The sequence below is a fragment of the Chiloscyllium punctatum genome, chromosome 11, assembly GCF_047496795.1.
Source record: "Chiloscyllium punctatum isolate Juve2018m chromosome 11, sChiPun1.3, whole genome shotgun sequence".
Lineage (NCBI taxonomy): Eukaryota > Metazoa > Chordata > Chondrichthyes > Orectolobiformes > Hemiscylliidae > Chiloscyllium > Chiloscyllium punctatum.
Genome location: NC_092749.1, coordinates 78,362,735 through 78,382,279, shown reverse-complemented (window position 1 = coordinate 78,382,279; position 19,545 = coordinate 78,362,735). Strand labels below are relative to the sequence as shown.

The following is a 19,545-nucleotide window of genomic DNA, read 5'->3' as shown; positions in this document are numbered from 1 at the left end:
ATCCTTTGTGTGTGAACTTACCTCGCATATCTCTTTTAAATGTGTCCTCTTGAACCTGTGTCCCCTAGTAATTGACCCCTCCACTCTGGTAAAAAGCCTCATACTTTTGACTTTATCCATGCCATTTGCAATCTTTTAAACTTCTATCAGTTCACCCCTCAACCTCCTGTGTTGCAGTGAAAATGAACCTAGTCTATCCAACCTTTCTTCGTAGGTAAAATCCCCCGTATCAGGCAAAATCCTGGTAAACCTTTTCTGTACCCTCTCCAAAGCATTCACATCCTTCTGGCAGTGTGGTTACCAGAACTGGATGCAATATTCCAAGTGTGGCCTAACTAAAGTTTTATAAAGCTGCAGCATAACTTGTCTAGCCACATACTTAATGCCCCTTCCAATGAAGGCAAGCATGTCATATGCCTGTTTCACTACTTATCTATCTGCACTGCCGCCTTCAGTAATCTATGGACCTGCACACTCCGATCCCTCTGCATGTAAATATTCCAAAGGGTTCTGCCATTCACTGTATAACTTACACTTGATCTTCCAAAATGTATGACCTCACATTTGTATTTTGTGTATGTTTCAACATTTTTCTTCCCATGCTGCCAACAGATCTATATCTTGCTGTATCTTCTGACAATAGTGCTTACTGTCTGCAACTCTTCCAATCTTTGTATCACCTGCAAACTTACTGATTCAACGAGCTACGTTTTTCTCCGAATCATTTATGTAGACCGGGAACAGTAGAGGTCCCAGCACTGATCCCTGTGGAACTAGTCACAGCCCTCCATTCTGAAAAGCGTCCGTCCACTGCTGCCCTCTGTTTCCTATATCTAAGCCAGTTCTGTTTCCATGTTGCCAGATCACCCCGATACCATGTGACTCCACCTTTTGTATCAGTCTGCCATGAGGGACCTTGTCAAAGGCTTTACTAAAGTCCATGCAGAAACATGAGCCGCTTTTCCCTCATCAGTTATCTTCATCACCTCCTCAGAAAACTCGATCAGATTGTTGAGGCTTAACTTCCCTGCATAAAACCATGCAGTCTGTTGCTAATAAGTCCAGTTGTTTATAAATGCATGTAAATCTTATCCCTGAGAATCTTTTCTAATAAATTCTCCACAAATGATGTGAGGCTGACATGCCTGTAATTTCCCAGAGTATCCCTGCTATCTTTCTCAAATAATGGGACGGTATTGGCTATTCTCCAGTCTTCTGGGACCTCATCTTTGGCCAGATAGGATACAAAGATGTCTGTCAATGCTACAGCAATTTGTTCTCTTGCCTCCCTGAATATTCTGGGCCGACCAGGACCTGGAGACTTACCTACCTTAATACTTTTTAAGACACACAGCAGCTTGGCTTAGAAATTCCACACACCCCTGAGTTCATCATTTTCCAATTCCTTTCTTGTGGTGAATACTGACATGAAGTATGTGTTTAGGATCTCATCTACCTTTTCTGGCTCCCCACAAAGATTCTCTCCTTTGTCCTTGAGTGGGCCAACACTTTCCTTGGCTACCCTCTTGTTTTTTATATATGAAGTTTATATATTCTCCTTAATCCTGTTTTTGTGTGCTTGAAATTGAGCATCGCTATGCCTGAAGTTGTCACAAAAGTTAAGAATGTTGAAACATACATAAAATTCCACAATTTATCTGATTTTCAGACCCAGATTGATTGAAAGCAAGGGATAATTTTTAGACTCTAGCTAAAGGTAAGCAATTGGCGTATAACATTACAAATTAAGAGTAATCACCTCATAAACCTCTCCTTACATGTGCACATAGAATCCCCATAGTTTAAAAAGAGGCCATTTGGTCTATGGAATCTGCACTGATTGTCTGACTAGCATTCCACCTTGATCATCGCTAATCCACCTAGACTGCACACCCCTGAACACTGTAGGGCATGGCCAATCCACCTAACCCCCACATTTTTGGACTGTAAAAGGAAATCAGAACACCTGGGAGAAATCCAGGCAGAGAAGGGTAGAGTGTGAAAACTCCACATGGAAGGTGATCCAGGGCTGGAATTGAGCCTGGGTCCCTGGTGCTATAAGGTACCAGTGTTCACCAGCAAGCTACTGAGACAGCCTCTGCAGAAAGGGATTTTGAAAACGCATGGAAGCAGGGGAAGCTAGAATCGCAATTCCATTATTTTTGTTGACGAGATTTGTTGAGTTGGTTCTTGTCGATCCTTTTCTGAATGCGTCCACTGCTTGCAAGAGGTACAGGGCGGCTACTTTATTTTTATAAAAGAGACATTAGTTAGAAGTCACTGCTTACAGCTGGTGCTGAAAGAAAGATGAATAGGTTTTCTTCAGGGTTAAAGTGGGTTTGGATTGCAGAGAACAGAAAAAGCTCAGTTCAGGGTGATTTTATCACTTCTCTATTTTGTTCATAGCTGAGTTGTTCAGTTGCCTGAGAACCAATTACACAGTTGTTGTCAGGCAAAATGCCTTTGTCATCAGTAACGGGTCACTAATTGACAGACCAAATTCCTGTTGCCAACCAAAGCTCCATTTGGATGTATTCTGTCAGCTCCAGTCTACCTACAACCTAAACTCCAATTAGTACAGGGGAATGATTTGGTTCAGTGGCTAGCACTGCTGCCTGACAGTGCCAGGGTCCTGGGTTCTGTTCCAGCCTTGCGTAGTCATCTCATTTGCACATTCTCCCTGAATCTGTGTGGATTTCCGTCAGGTGCTTTGGTTTCCTCCTGCAATTAAAATATGTGTAGATTAGGTGAATTAGCCATGTTGAATTGCCCCATAATGACTAGGGGTGTGCAGACTAGCTCTAGCATGCCAGAGCTACTAGGATATGATGGATGCTGTTTGAAAGTTTGATGCAGACTTAATGGGTGAAATAACCTCTATCTGCACTGGAGGGACTTTATGATTCTACTTTTTCAAACAACTGTTTGAGCAATGCTTGTTTTGAGAACAAAGAACAGTATTGCACGGAAGTAGGTTGTTTGGCCCACTGACTCTGCACCAACACATGACAACTTTCTAAACTAAAAACCTTTTTGCCTCTGTGTTAACATATCCCTCTCTGTTTTTCATGTATTTGTCAAGATGATTTTTAAATGTTGCTATTTTATCTGATTCAGATTATTTGCATTTGAAATAATGCAACAATTGTTGCAAATCACTGAGCAGTTAGAACATGGAGCATAGAACAATACAGTGCAGAACAGGCCCTTCGGCCCTTGATGTTGCGCCGACCTGTGAACTGTCCCTCGTCCCTCTACACTATCCCAAAATCATCCATGTGTTTATCTAAGGATGGTTTAAATCTCCCTGATGTGGCTGAGTTGACTACATTAGTAGGTAGGGCATTCCACGCCCTTACCACTCTCTGCGTAAAGAACTTCCTCTGACATCTGTCTTAAATCTATCACCCCTCAATTTGTAGTTATGCCCTCTTGTACAAGCTGACGTCGTCATCCTAGGAAAAAGTATTTCACTGTCTACCCTATCTAATCCTCTGATCATCTTGTATGTCTCTATCAAATCCACCCTTAGCCTTCTTCTTTCCAATGAGAACAGACACAAGTCTCTCAGCCTTTCCTCATAAGACCTCCCCTCCATACCAGGCAACATCCTGGTAAATCTCCTCTGCACCCTTTCCAAGGCTTCCACATCCTTCCTGTAATGGGGTGACCAGAACTGTACACAATATTCCAAGTGTGGCCGCACCAGCATTTTGTGCAGTTGCAGCATGATATTGCAATTCCGGAACTCAATCCCTCTACCAATGAAACTTAACACACTATATGCCTTCTTCACAGCACTATCCATCTGGGTGGCAACTTTCCGGGATCTATGCACGTGGATTCCAAGATCCCTCTGCACATCCACACGAACAAGAATCTTTCCATTGATCCAGTGCTCTGCCTTCCTCTTATTCTTCCCAAAGTGCATTACCTCACATTTAGCTGCATTTGCCACCTCTCAACCCAATTCTGCAGTTTATCCAAGTCTTCCTGCAACCTGTAACATTCTTCCAAATTGACTTTAGTGTCATCTGCAAATTTACTAATCCATCCACCTATACCTGCATCGAAGTCATTTATAAAAATGATAAACAGCAGTGGTCCTAACCAGATCCTTGTGGCACAGCACTAGTAATTGGACTCCAGATTGAATATTTTGCATCAACCACCACTTGCTGCCTTCTTCCAGAAAGCCAGTTTCTAATCCAAACTGCTAAATCACCCTCAAATCCATTTTCTCCATCAGCCTAACAAAGGCTTTACTGAAGTCCATGTATACCACGTCAACTGCCCTACCCTCATCTACATGCTTGGTCACCTTCTCAAAATATTCAATGAGGTTTGTGAGACACGATCTGCCCTTGACGCAACCATGTTCACTATCTGAAATCAAATTGTTGCTTGCTAGATGATTATAAATCTTCTCTCTTATAATCTTTTCCTACAATAGAAATAAGGCTCACTGGTCTATAATTACCTGAGTCACTTCTGCCTTTCTTGAACAATGGCACATTTGCAATCCTCCAGTCCTCAGGTCCTAAACTTGTAGACAATGACGACTCAAATATCAAAGCCAACTGCTCTGCTATATCCTCCCTAGCTTCCCAGAGAATCCTCGGATAAATTCCATCGGCCCCGGGTACTTGTCTACTTTCACTCCTTCTAGAATTGATAACACCTGTGCATAACTAACCTCGATCCTTTCTAGTCTAATATCTCGTACCTCATTCTTCTCCTCCACAATATTCTCCTTTTCCTGAGTGAACACCAATGAGAAATGTTCATTTAGCACCTCTCCAATCTCTACAGGGTCCATACCCAATTTCCCACTTCTGTCTTTGACTGGCCCTTTTTCTACCCTAATCATCCTTTTATTCCTCACATACTTATAGAAAGTTTTATGGTTCTCCTTTATTCAATTTGCTTGTGTCCTGAAATGAGTTCTTTTTCATTTCAGACTACCATTTTAAAAAGACACGCTGTTGACAAGGGTTAGGATAGAAAAGTAAAGAAGTTGTGTCAAGTTTGCATAGAATCTTGCAGTAGTATGACTAGTTTTTGATCTCATGGACTGAGGGTATAAGAAAGATTCATGAGGATGATACTGTAACTGAGAGGAAGATTGAAACATGCTGTATCTCTTGGAAATAAAACTGTTTCTGGAAAAAATATCTTTCCTTGGATAAGGTGACCAAAGCCGCATGCAGTACTCTAGATGTGGTTTCACCGAGGCCCTGTTTACTTTACTAAGACTTCTTTGTTCCTGTATTCAAACGCTCTTGCAATGAAAGGTAGCATGCCACTTGCCTTCCGAACTGCTTGGCATACTTGCATTCCTGCTTCCAATGACTGATGTGCATGGATCTTTAAATCCCTTTGTACAAAAGCATTTCTCAATCCATCAACATTTAAATAATACGGTTTTGAATTTCTTATTGAAACGGACAACTTCACACTTATCCATGTTACTTTGCATCTGGTATACATTTCTCCATTCATTTTATTTGTCTCGATCACCTTTAAGCTGCTTCACATCCTCCTCACTGCTGTACTCCTACCTAGTTTTGTGTCATCAGCATTGATTGGTTGGAACAAAATGAATTTTGCAGATGTCTGCAAAATTATGATAGGGTGTTGAGAAGATAGACTAAAGAGCTGTTCCATTTAGTCACTGATTGCAAGGATTAGGAAGAACAGATTAAACTTCTTCACCCAGAGAGTGGTGGGTGTATGGAATGCTCTGCCCTAGAAGGCTGTGGAGGCCAAGTCTCTGGATACTTTCAAGAAAGAGTTGGATAGAGCTCTTAAGGATAGTGGAATCAAGGATTATGGGGATAAGGCTGGATACTGATTGAGGATGATCAGCCGCGATCATAATGAATGGTGGTGCTGGCTCGAAGGGCAGAATGGCCTACTCCTGCACCTATTGTTTATTGTAAGATTTGGGCAAGAAGTACAAATGGAATATGATAAAGAAATTTATTAAGCAGTGAGTGATGACCAGGAAACTCATTGCCTACCAAGATAGTGGAAACTGAGGCAATGAATAATTTCAACAGGAAGTTGGATGGATACTTGAAAGAAATAAACTTGCAGGGTTACAAGAATAGAATGTGATGAATAGAAGTATGTGATGAGCTCTACAGTGAATTGGTATGGACTGAATTGGCTGAATATCTCTGCCTGAATGTAATGACTCCATGACTACTCCTCCTGTTGCCAACCTTTCTGTACATGTTTCAAACGTGTTGTTTCTCAGGCAATTTCGAGTTCTTAAGAGAGGTCATCAACCTGAAACTTTGACATTATTTTTCACTCCACAGATGCCAACTAACCTCAATATTTTCAAAGTTAAAAATCACACAACACCAGGTTATAGTCCAGCAGGTTTAATTGGAAGCACTAGATTTCGGAGCACTGCTCCTTCAGGTGGTTGTGAAGTATAAGATTGTAAGACACAGGATTTATAGCAAAAGTTTACAGTGTGATGTAACTGAAATTATATATTGAAAAAGACCTGGCTTGTTTGTTAAGTCTCTCATCTGTTAAAATGACAACATTGGTTTCCATGATTTGGAGATGTCGGTGTTGGACTAGGGTGTACAAAGTTAAAAATAACACAACACCAGGTTATAGTCAACAGGTTTAATTGGAAGCACTAGCTTTCGGAGCGCTGCTCCTTCACCAACCACCTGTTGGACTATAACCTGGTGTTGTGTGATTTTTAACGTTGATTTCAGTTCTTTCATATGTAAATTGCAAAACCTTTTTTTAAAAAGTTACATTCTCAAGTGATGTAACCTGGTGTTGTGATTTTTAACTTTGTATACCCCAGTCCAACACCAGCATCTCCAAATCAGTAATTTCAGCACTTCTTAAAACTTCAGATTTCTGGATATACATTGCTTTTCTTTTATTATGGTGCTACCTACTAACCAGATGACACAGCTTCAATGCTGTAGAGTTTTAAATATTTATATGGGATCCTTTTAATATTAACTTTTGAGTTCACCAAAGTAAAAGATGTGTGTCTACCCAAACTTGAAATACTTAGATCATTTGCTTGCATGATTTGGCTACTCTAAACAATGATGTTACATAATTGCCAAAGTGTCTCAGTTCATTGTTGGAAATTAACTAATGTGAACTTTTTCCATTTTACTTAAGGGGCTATGTGATGAAATAATTGTACTACACCTCGGTTATCTGAACTATACCGAATACATGATTACCATCACCTTCTATGATCTAGAAGATCCTTTGTTTTCGATCAAGAATGTAAATTTCACTGTAAGTACACTTTGTTTTCCTGAAGCTTGATTCATAGCTTCATACAGTGCTTAAAAGTCCTTTGGCCCATCGAGTCTACACCGACATAACTACCTCTAAAATTGCGCTCGCTCCAATTTCCTGCACTTGTCCCATATCCTTGAATATTTGAAGTGTTCATCCAAATATTTTTCAAAGGTTTGTAGCCTCTGTTCCCTTCCCAGGCAGTGTCTTCCAGATTTCCATTACCAGCTGAGTGAAAATGTTTTTCCCAAATCCCGTCTGAATCTCCTGCCACTTAGCTTAAAACTATGCTCTCTTGTGATTGACCCCTCAACCAAAGGGAGCAGCTGCAGCTATTCACTCTGTCCATACCCCTCAAATCTTATACACCTCAATCATATCCCCCCTTAGTGTTCTCTGCTCTAAAAGAAATTAATCCAAGCATATCTAGTCTCACCTTACAGGACAGTTTTTCCACCTGAGTCAGCATCCTGGTAAACCTCCTGTATCCCCTCTTGTACTGTATGCCATCACTGTTGAAAGCACGTGTCCCATATGGGATCTGTGAGTAAATACCCCAAGAGCACTCTGTTCATTCATTAATACTCCCTCATTTTATTTCTTCTTCCAGTGTATCGTCTTGCACTTATCAGGGTTAAACACCATCTGTCACTGATCTATCCATCAAACCAACCCATCTATATCTTCTTGTAACCTACAATCATCTTCTTTGCAAACTATTCAAAGCCAATCTTGGTGTCATCTGTGAATTTCCTTAACATTTCCCCCACATTTTTATCTGTATCATTTATGTGTATGAACAACTATTAGATCCTGCTTCTTAATCTAGTGCCTTGCTACCTTAATTCTTCATGCAAGATCTCATTCCTCACTTTGCCTATATCTTTGGTACCAACATGTATCTCAACCTCTAACTGATCTTGTCTTAGGAGCAAAGGTTAAACTGCTGGGACTCTACTCTTTGGAATTTAGAAAAATGAGAGATGAGCCAATTGAAACAAACAGAATCCTTAAGGGGCTTGATGGTAAATCCTGAATGGATGTCTTCCTTCAAGGCAGAGCCAAGGACCAGAGTATATAATCTCACAATGTACCACAGGCCCACAAACAGTCAGAGACATGGAAGAGTAGATGGGTGGGTACATTTCAGAGAAATGTAAAAGTAATGCCCTTCAGGGAAGGAAATCTGCCATTCTCACCTGCTCTGGCTGATATGTGACTCTAGAGCCACAGCAATAACTAAAGGACTTTTATTCATTTGTGCTGCTGAAAAATCAATGCTCTCAATAAGTGCTCTTGGTGACTTAAACAATTACAGCTTTCTTAATGTTGAAAGTAAGTAGCCAACAATCCTGCACTAGCAGTAAATATTATGTGCGATCACAGAAGATCTACAACATGAGGGATATAATTTCAGACTTGCTGAGAAATAATCTACATTTGATTTTCCTTATTTAATATACATTCATAAACTACATTAGGGGAAGTTACATACAGTGGTTATCACTGCTGCCTCACAGCGACAGGGACCTGGGTTCAATTCTACCCTTGGGTGACAGTCTGTGTGGAATCATAGAGTCATGGAGATGTGCAGCATGGAAACAGACCCTTCAGTCCAATTCATCCATGCCGACTAGATATCCCAACCCGATCTAGTCCCAGTTGCTAGCATCGGGTCCATATCCCTCCAAACCCTTCGTATTCATATACCCATCTAGAAGCCTTCTAAATGTTACAATTGTACTAGCCTCCACCACTTCCTCTAGCAGCTCATTCCATACACGTATCATCCTCTGCGTGAAAAAGTTGCCCCTTAGGTCTCTTTTATATCTTTCTCCTCTCACCCTAAACCTATGCCCTCTAGTGTTGGACTTACCGACCCCAGGGAAAAGACTTTGTCTATTTATCCTATCCATGCCCCTCATGATTTTATAAACCTCTATAAGGTCACCCCTCAGCCTCTGATGCTCCAGGGAAAACAATTCTCGCCTATTCAACCTCTCCCAATAGATCAAGTCCTCCAAACCTGGTAACATCCTTGTAAATCTTTTCTGAACCCTTTAAAGTTTCACAACATCTTTCTGATAGGAAGGAGACCAGTACTGCATGCAATATTCCAAAAGTGGCCGAACCAATGTCCTATACAGCTGCAACATGACCTCCCAACTCCTGTACTCAATATTCTGACCAATAAAGGAAAGCATACCAAATGCCTTCTTCACTATCCTATCTACTTGCCACTCTACTTTCAAGGAGCTATGAACATGTGCACCAAAATCTCTTTGTTCAGCAACACTCCCCATGACCTTACCATTAAGTGTATAAGTCCTGCTAAGACTTGCTTTCCCAAAATGCAGCATTTAACATTTATCTGAATTAAACTCCATCTGCCACTCCTCAGCCTTTGGCCCATCTGATCAAGATCCCGTTGTAATCTGAGGTAACCTTCCTCACTGTCCGCTACACCTCCAATTTTGGTGTCATCGGCAAACTTAATAACTGTACTTCTTATACTCACATCTAAATCATTTATATAAATGATGAAAAGTAGTGGACCCAACACCAATCTTTGTGGCACTCCACTGGTCACAGGCCTCCAGTCTGAAAAACAACCAGCCACCACCACCTTTGAGCCAGTTCTGTATCCAAATGGCTAGTTTTCCCTGTATTCCGTGAACTCTAACCTTGCTAATCAGTCTCCCATGGGGAACCTTGTCGAATGCCTTACTGAAGTCCATTTAGGTCACATCTACTGTTCTGCCCTCATCAATCTTCTTTGTTATTTCCTCAAAAAACTCAATCAAGTTTGTGAGACATGATTTCCCACACACAAAGCGCAAATTATCCCTAATTTCATCAGGAGGAAGATTTGTTTGGTGTTTACCTTCCCAATGCCTTCCTTTCCAATTATAAAACTTTGTGTTCCTCTCAACCCCGGCATCATATGCTCCAAGAGAAATAAGTTTGTCTTCCTTTGGAGGATATACAATGGCTGATGAAGACTGAATTGGATTTCTCTTTGACCTCATCCACTGTTTTGAGATTTGGGCATATGCATTGTTGATTGCAGTGTACTGTCTTCGGGTTAAGATGAACCAAAGGATCGTAAGACATTTGATTATCCAAAAGGGGTGAATGAGACTGTCAACTAGTTCATGTTTAATGGTGAAACCAGTTCCACAGAATTGGGCTTATTCACATTTACTTTTACTGAAGGTGTAATCACTACTTTGTTCTTTCAGCTGACCTTCTATGACTCTTTGTGTCAGTTCTGTATCCAAATGGCTAGTTCTCCCTGTAACCTTGCTAATCAGTCTCCCATGGGGAACCTTGTCGAACGCCTTACTGAATTCCATATAGATCACGCCTACCGCTCTGTCCTCGTCAATCCTCTTGGTTACTTTTCCAAACAACTCAATTACGTTTGTGAGACATGATTTCCCACACACAAAACCAAGTTGACTATCCCTAATCAGTCCTTGCCTTTCCAAATACATGTACATCCTGTTCCTCAGGATTCTCTCCAACAACTTGCTCACCACTGAGGTCAGGCTCACTGGTCTATAGTTCCCTGGCTTGTCCTTACCACCTTTCTTAAACAGTGGCATTACGTTCGCCAACCTTCAGTCTTCTGGCACCTCACCTGAGCAAGGGACCCAGCAATCACTTCCCTAGCTTTCCACAGAATTCCAGGATACATCTGATCAGGTCCTGGGGATTTATCCACTTTTATGTGTTTCAAGACATCCAACACTTCCTTCTCTGTGATATGGACATTTTTCAAGATGTCACCTTCTATTTGCCGACATTCTATACCTTCCATGGCCTTTTCCACAGTAAATACTGATGCAAAATTCTTGTATAATATCTCCCCCATCTCCTGCAGCTCCACACAAAGGCTGCCTTGCTGATCTTTGAGGGGCCCTATTCTCTCCCTCGTCCTTAATTTGTAAAACCCCTTTGGATTCTCCTTAACTCTGTTTGCCAAAGCTATCTCATGTCCCCTTTTTGCCCTCCTGATTTCCCTCTGAAATATACATCTACTGCCTTTATACTCTTCTAAGGATTCACTCGATCTATCCTGTCTATACCTGACATATGCTTCCTTCTTTTTCTTAACCAAGCCCTCAATTTATTTAGTCATACAGCATTCCCTATACCTACCAGCCTTTCCTTTCACCCTAACAGGAATATACTTTCTCTGGATTCTTGTTATCTCATTTCTAAAGGCTTCCCATTTTCCAGCCGTCCCTTTACCTGCGAACATCTGCCTCCAATCAACTTTTGAAAGTTCTTGCCTAATACTGTCAAAAGTGGCCTTTCTCCAATTTAGAACATCAGCTTTTAGATCTGGTCTATCCTTTTCCATCACTATTTTAAAACTAATAGAATTATGGTCGCTGGCCCCAAAGTGCTCCCCCACTGACACTTTAGTCACCTGCCCTGCCTTATTTCCCAAGAGTAGGTCAAGTTTTTCACCTTCTGTAGTAGGTACACCCATATATTGAATCAGAAAAGTTTCTGGTACGCACTTAACAAATTCCTCTCCATCTAAATCCTTAACACTATGGCAGTCCCATTCCATGTTTGGAAATTTAAAATCCTCTACCATAGCCACCCTATTATTCTTACAGATAACTGAGATCTCCTTACAAATTTGTTTCTCAATTTCCCTTTGACTGTTAGGGGGTCTATAATACAATCCCTTTTTTATTTCTCAGTTCCACCCAATAACTTCCCTGGATGTATTTCTGGGAATATCCTCCTTCAGTACAGCTGTAATGCAATCCCTTATCAAAAATGCTACTCCCCCTCCTCTCTTGCCTCCCTTTCTGTCCTTCCTGTAGCATTTGTATCCTGGAACATTAAGCTGCTAGTCCTGTCCATCTCGGAGTCACATTTCTGTAATTGCTATGATATCCCAGTCCCATGTTCCTTGGCCTTTTCCACAGTAAATACTGATGCAAAATACTTGTATAATGTCTCCCCCATCTCCTGCAGCTCCACACAAAGGCTACCTTGCTGATTTTTGAGGGGCCCTATTCTCTCCCTCGTCCTTAATGTATTTGTAAAATCCCTTTGGATTCTCCTTAACTCTGGGGATAAATCCCCAGGACCTGATCAGATGTACCCTAGAACTCTGTGGGAAGCTAGGGAAGTGATTGCTGGGCCCCTTGCTGAGATGTTTGCGTTCTCATCTGCCTTCCCTGTTAGGCCCCTTGCATTGAAATAAATGCAGTTTAATTTATCAGTCCTACCTTGTTCTCTGCTTTGTCCTTGCCTGCCCTGACTGTTTGGCTCACTTCTTTTCTCAACTGTACCAGTCTCAGATTGATCTCTATCATTGCTATCTCCCTGGGTCCCCCCCCTCACTAGTTTAAATCCTCCTAAGCAGCTCTAGTAAATCTCCCTGTCAGTATATTAGTCCCCTTCCAACTTAGGTGCAATCTGTCCTCCTTGTGCGCATCACTTCTATTCCAGAAGCGATTCCAATGATCCAAAAATGTGAATCCTTCTCCCATACATCAGCATCTTAGCCATGCATTCATCTGCTCTCCCCTCCTATTCCTGCACTCACTAGCTTGTGGCATCGGGATTAATCCAGATATTAAGTTTGCATGTTTTCCCTGTGTCTGCGTGGGTCTCCGCTGGATGCTCTGGTTTCCTCCCACTGTCCAAAGATGTGCACATTAGGTGGATTGGCCATGCTAAGTTCCCCACACTGTTCAGAATTGTGTAGGTTAGGTGCATTAGAAACGGGAAATGCATAGGTATAGGATAAGGGGGTGGGTCTGGATGGGATGTTTTCAGACGGTTGGTGTGGACTTGTTGGGCTGAATGGCCTGTTTCCACACTGGGGATTCTGTGATTCGATGCATCAATATTAACATTTGCATTGGATTTTAGTTTTGTGCTTGTATTAAATATTCAGTATGTTTAAGCTATTAAAAATCAACTTTTTTATTTATCCAACTAAATGTACCTGATGTCTAGCTGAAGCACTTAAAGCAATTCAGGTTTAAAATCTGTGTTGGTGCTGCCTTTTTGTACTAATGCCAATGTTAAATTTCTGTCCAACAGTTGAAGATGTATAATGCCTTATTTTCCCAAGTGGAAATCTGGTTCCGATTTATCTTTGTTGTTTTCACCTTCATGGTCACAGTAAGTAAGATGATGAGTAGTTAGTGTGCTGACACATTCTGTCGTGATGGTGGGATTGATGATGCTTAGAGTCTTTTATTTCGAAGTACAGACTGTTTAAATTGTATGTTCCACTTTTTGATGGCATTAGCTTAATTAATGAATATTGGATGTATTATTAATTATAGGACTAATTGACAGTTTGATGTGTAATAACGGCAGTTTTGGGTCGTTCTGCATTTCTTTTCCAATTTTTATTCAAGGCCAGGGAGACAGGTAAACTGACCAAGAAGGTATGTTGGAGCATCCTCAGCCTTTGCAATTGTACAACAGGTTTGAGGTTCATAATGCCAAGTTGCATGGTTGAGAGCAGGAACTGGAAGGTGGATGAGCAAGCTACCGTTGCATCTTGGTACAGGAAGCCATTTAAGTTGGGGGAATAAATAGGAGTGCCATAATTGTAAGGGATAGTATTGTCATTGGAATAGACACAGTTCTTTGCAGCTGAGATCATGAGTTTAGAAAGCTGTGTCGTCTTTCCAGTGCCAGATTTTGGGACATCTTCTCTGAACTGGGGAGGACGCTATGGAGCCATATCGATTTCTGTGGTCCACGTGTGCACCAGTGACATTGATAGGATTCAGGCCGAACTTCTGTCTCTGGATTATAAGCAGCTAGGGGCTAAACTAAAAAGTAGAAATCAATCTCTACATTATTACCTGAACCATGACCAACTTTGTATAGGGTAAATAAAATTAGAGATATGAATGTATGGCTCAGACATTGATGAGAGACAAATAGGTCTTGTCTGGGGCTCTGGGACCAGTACTGATCCAAAAAAAGAGGAGGAGGCAGAATGTAGAAAGCCACAGGTCTGTTAGCCTAATATCTATCATAGGGAGGATGTTCAAATCCATTATTAAAGTTTTAGCTGGACCCTTGGAAAATTATGATTTAATCAGGCAGGGTTTATGAAGGGGAAATTGTGTTTAACTATCTTTTGTGTTTTTTAACAAGCTGACATCTACGGTTATTGAGGGGGACCGATAAATATGATGTACTTGATTTTTAGAATGGCATTTGCTAAGGATCCACATCAAAGGTTACTGCACACAACAAGCACATGGTGTAGGGGATAATATATTAGCTTGAAGAAAGGATTGGTTAGCTGACAAGAAACAGATTCAGGATAAATGGATTTTTTTTTCGGGCTGGCAAACGTTTTCTAATGTGGAGGGTTTTGATATTAGATTTTCAACTATTTATAATTTATATCAATTATTTAGATGAGGGGTGCCAAATGAATGGTACCTAAATCTGACACCAAGCTAGGTCAGAAAATAAGTTGTCAAGAGGTTGCAAAGTGTCTGCAAAGGAATATAGATGACTTAAGAGCATAGGCTAAAATTTGACATAAATGTCAAATTGTTCTCTTCAGCAGGAAGACAGGAGAAGTAGAGCACTATTTAAATAGAGATTGCAGAAGTCTGTGATATAACAGCATCCAGATCTCCAGGCACATTTTAATGTTTTTTAAAACTTGTTCACTGAATATGGGCATGACTGGTTAGGCCAGCATTAAATACCCATCCATAATTGTCCAGAGGGCAGTAACAGTCAACCATATTGCTGGAGTCACATGTCAGCCAGAGCAGGTAAGGATGGCAAATTTCTTTCCTTAATGGACTTCAGTGAAACATATTTTTAATGACAACCAACATGATCACGCAGTTGCCACTGGCTAGTTTTTTTTGTTCCAGGTTTTTGTTGAATTCAAATTTCACCATCTGCCATGATGGGATTTGAGCTCATCAAAGATCACCTGGGGTCCTGGATTATTAGTTCAGTGATATTGTCACTATACAACCGCCTCCTGCCATTTGTATGCATTATATTGAATTAGTATACAAGTGATTAAGAAGACAAATGGAATGTTTTCATTAAATGCAAGGGGAATGCAATAAATAAAAAAAACAAAGGTAATATCATGAAAAACATACTCTCAGAGCAAGTTGTTAGGATCTGGAATGTAGTTCTGAATAGTATGGTTGATAAAGGACCAACTGAGGGTTTCAAAAGGGAATGAAATAATTATGGCAAAAGAAGACATTTGCATGAATATGGGGGAAAAAAACAGAGGTGTAAATTGTCTCTTCAGATGACCAGTATACATTTGATAGGTCAAATGGCCTTTAGTGCACACTGTACAATTCTGTGATGGTTTTGAGCTTGAGAGAAATAATTTGCTTGTGTGAACGGTACTGATGGAATTGACAGTGGTGGCAGCTATCCTGAGATTTCTTTACCCCTGAATCTGGTTTTAAATTTCAAGACAGGATACATAATATTTAGAATTATCTTTAGAAGAGATTTTCAAATAGTTAACAGTATGAATGGTCATTCATAAAACATGCTGCCATTTCATGTTAGTAAGTCACACTTTATGTTCTAAAGTTTATTGAGGTAGGAGGGAACTGCGGCGTTCATGAAACTGGGTAACATGCAATGATGTTCTGAGAGGTTTAGCCTACTAGTGTGACATGGCTAGAGTGATACTAGTAGAGTCTTAATTTACACATTTTTTTCCTGCTAAGTGCAGGTATGTAATAGAAACTAGGAATATGGTAGAGGAAGGTCTTTGTGATGAATTTATGTAGTACAGCAAACCTTTTGTTAACTGCCACCAGGCGTGTATCGATTGATCAAAGATTTCGGTTGATCAAGATGTCCACATAATCAATATATAAAAACACACTATGTAATAAAGCATAATGCAGGAGGCATACGTATCACTGTTACACTTGATTTAAAGCATAAATCACTTAAATAATAATGCAACTTTGCCTTAAATAAAACTTACTGGTAGAGAGCCTTCTCAGCCTCACCTTCAACTGACTACTCAGACGTCGTGGAGATGGCAATAATACAGTAAACCTCTGGAATTTGCGATATATAGTTTTTGCCAATTTATCAAGAGTGCTGATTAAAACAAAGTTTGCTGTGTATTGTTTTTTGATTCTTCATTCCAAAATGGACAAATCAATATTTCCATACATTATGCTCTAATTGTCAGATTTCAGCCCATTCAGTTAATTGCAAAAGGAAGACAGGATCTCCAGCTCCTCTTGACAACTTACTTTCTAACCTAAAGTAAAACAAAGAACCGCAGATGCTGGAAATCTGGAACAAAAACAGAAATTGCTGGAGAAACACTGCAGATCTGGCAAACGCCATCTGCACAAAAGGTGGCACAGTAGCTTAGTCATTAGTACTGTTGCCTTGTAGCACGAGGGACCTGGTTTCAATTCCACCCGGGGCAACTTTCTCTGTGGAGTTTGCGTGTTCTTCCAGTGTCTCTGTGGATTTCCACTGGGTATTCTGGTTTCCTCCCACAGTCCAAAGATATACAGGTTTGGTGGATTGGCCATGCTAAGTTGTTCATACTATTCAGGGATGTGTAGGTTAGGTGTGTTAACCATGGGAGAGGTAAGGTTACAAGGAAACGGTAGGGGAATGGGTCTGGGTGGGATGCTCTTCGGAGGGTTGATGTAGTTTTGTTGGCCCAAAATGGCCTGTTTCCATCATTCTATGGAAAAAAAGCAGAGTTAACACTTCGGATCTAGTACCCTTCTTCTGTTCTGTTCATCCAATGCAGTGGAAGAATGGATTGGAAATAGTTGAGGTCCCAGCACTGACCCCTTGGCATTCCACTAGTTACAAATTACCAACGAGGAAAGATATCCTTTAATGCCGACTCTGTTTCCCATCAACTAACCAATCCTTTACCAATAGTAAAATGTTGGCCCCTATACCATGTGTCAAAAAGTGTGGTGCTGGAAAAGCACAGCAGGACAGGCAGCATCCGAGGAGCAGGAGAATGGATGTTTCAGGCATAAGCCCTTCATCAGAAATGTGGGGTTGGGGGCAGGGGGCTAAGAGATAAAAATTGGGGAGTGTGGGGGTGGCAGGAAGGTAGCTGGTGCAGGTGGGAGGTGATGGTGATATGTCAGAGTGGAAGGTGGAGTGGATAGATAGGAAAGAAGATGGACGGATGGGCGGTTCAAGATGGCGGTGCAAAGTTGGAGGATTAGATCTGGGATGAGGTGGGTGGGGGGGAAGATGAGGAAACTGGTGAAATTGACATTGGTGCTGTGTGGTTGGAGGGTCCCAAGGCAGAAGCTGAGGGGTTCTTCTCCAGGCATCAGGTGACTATAATTTGGCGGTGGAGGAGGCCAAGACTTGCATATCCTTGACAGGCTGGTACTGGGAGGGAGAGTTGAAGACGTTGGCCACAGAGCAGTGGAGTTGTTTGGTGCTTGTGTCTCAGAGATGTTCTTTGAAACGTTCCACGAGTTGGCATCCTGTCTCCCCAATGTAGAGAAGACCACATCAAGAGCAATAGACATAGTAGATGAGGTCATAGAGTCAGAGATGTACAACACGGAAGCAGACCATTTGGTCCAAATCGTCCATGCCGACCAGATATCCTAACCTGATCTAGTCACATTTGCTAGCAGTTGGCCCATATCCCTCAACACCCTTTCTATTCGGATACCCATCCAGATGCCTTTCAATGGTACCAGCCTCCTCCATTTCCTGTGGCAGCTCATTCCATACACGCACCACCCTCTGCGTGAAAACGTTGCCCCTTAGGTCCCTTCTATATTTTTTCCCTCTCTTCATGAACCTGTGCCCTCTGGTACTGGACTCCCCCACTCCAGGGAAAAGACCTTGTCTGTTTATCGTATCTGTGCCCCTTATGATTTTACAAATCTCTCCAAAGTCACCGGTCAGCCTCTGATGCTCCAGGGAACATAGCCCCAGCCTATTTAGCCTCTCCCTGTACCTCAAATCCTCCAACCCTGGCAACATCCTTGTAAATCTTTTCTGAACCTTTTCAAGTTTCACAACATCCTTCCAGTAGGAAGGAGACCAAAACTGCATACAATATTCCAACAGTGGCCTAACCAATATCCTGCACAGACACAACATGACCTCCCAACTCCAATACTCAATGCTCTGACCAGTAAAGAAAAGCATACCAAATGCCGTCTTCACTATCCTGCGACTCTACTTTCAAGGAACGATGAACCTGCAATCCAAGGTCTCTTTGTTCAGCAAATCTCCCCAGGATCTCACCCATTAAGTCCTGCTCTGATTTGCTTTTCCAAAATGCAACACCTCACAGTCATCTAAATTAAACTCCATCTGCCACTCCTCAGCCCATTTGCCCATCTGTACAAGATCCCATTATAATCTGAGGAAACCTTTGCTGTCCACTACACCTCCACTTTTAGTGTCATCTGCAAACTTACTCACTATACCTTCTACGTTCACATCTAAATCACTTATGTAAATGACAAAAAGCAGAGGACCCAGCATTGTGACTGGTCACAGGCCTCCAGTCTGAAAAGCAACCCTCCACCACCCTCCTCTGTCTTCTACCTTTGAGCCAGTTCTGTCTCCAAATAGCTAATTCTCCCAGTATCACATGATATCTAACCTCGTTAACCAGTATCCCATGAGGAAGCTTGTTAAGCACCGTACTGAAGTCCATATAGATCACGTCTACTGCTCTGTCCTCATCAATCCTCTTTGTTACTTCTTCGGAAAACTCAATCTTTGTGAGACATGATTTCTCACATGCACAGCCATGGATATTGACTATCTGTCCTTGCCTTTCCAAATACATGTAAATCCTGTCCCTCAGGATTCCCTCCAGTAACATGCCCACATCCGATGTCAGGATTAGTGGTGCTGGAAGAGCACAGCAGTTCAGGCAGCATCCAAGTAGCTTCGAACTGCTGTGCTCTTTCAGCACCACTAATCCAGAATCTGGTTTCCAGCATCTGCAGTCATTGTTTTTACCACATCCGATGTCAGGCTCACCAGTCTGCAATTCCCTGGGTTTTCCTTACCACCTTTAGTAACTGGTGGCACCACGTTTGCCAACCTCTAGGCTTCCAGCACCTCACCTGTGACTATCGATGATACAAATAGTCAGCAAAGGGCCCAACAATCACTTCCCTAGCTTCCCGCAGAGCTCTGGGCTCTGGTACCCTCCCTGATTCTAGCAGTTTCAGAAAGATCACCACTAACGCCTTCATT

General features: G+C 41.5%; 1 protein-coding gene across 4 annotated transcripts in view; it reads left to right on the top strand.

Moving 5' to 3' along the window:
- Nucleotides 1–19,545, top strand: part of tmem181 (transmembrane protein 181) — a 253,795-nt gene that overhangs the window by 156,586 nt on the left and 77,664 nt on the right. For 3 of the 4 annotated variants that reach the window (XM_072581087.1, XM_072581086.1, XM_072581089.1), the window contains exons 6-7: nucleotides 7,171–7,293; nucleotides 13,378–13,458. In XM_072581087.1, coding sequence (XP_072437188.1) covers nucleotides 7,171–7,293; nucleotides 13,378–13,458 — 204 coding nt within the window. The remainder of the gene's footprint in view (nucleotides 1–7,170; nucleotides 7,294–13,377; nucleotides 13,459–19,545) is intronic. The other variant, XM_072581088.1, reaches the window with a different exon arrangement.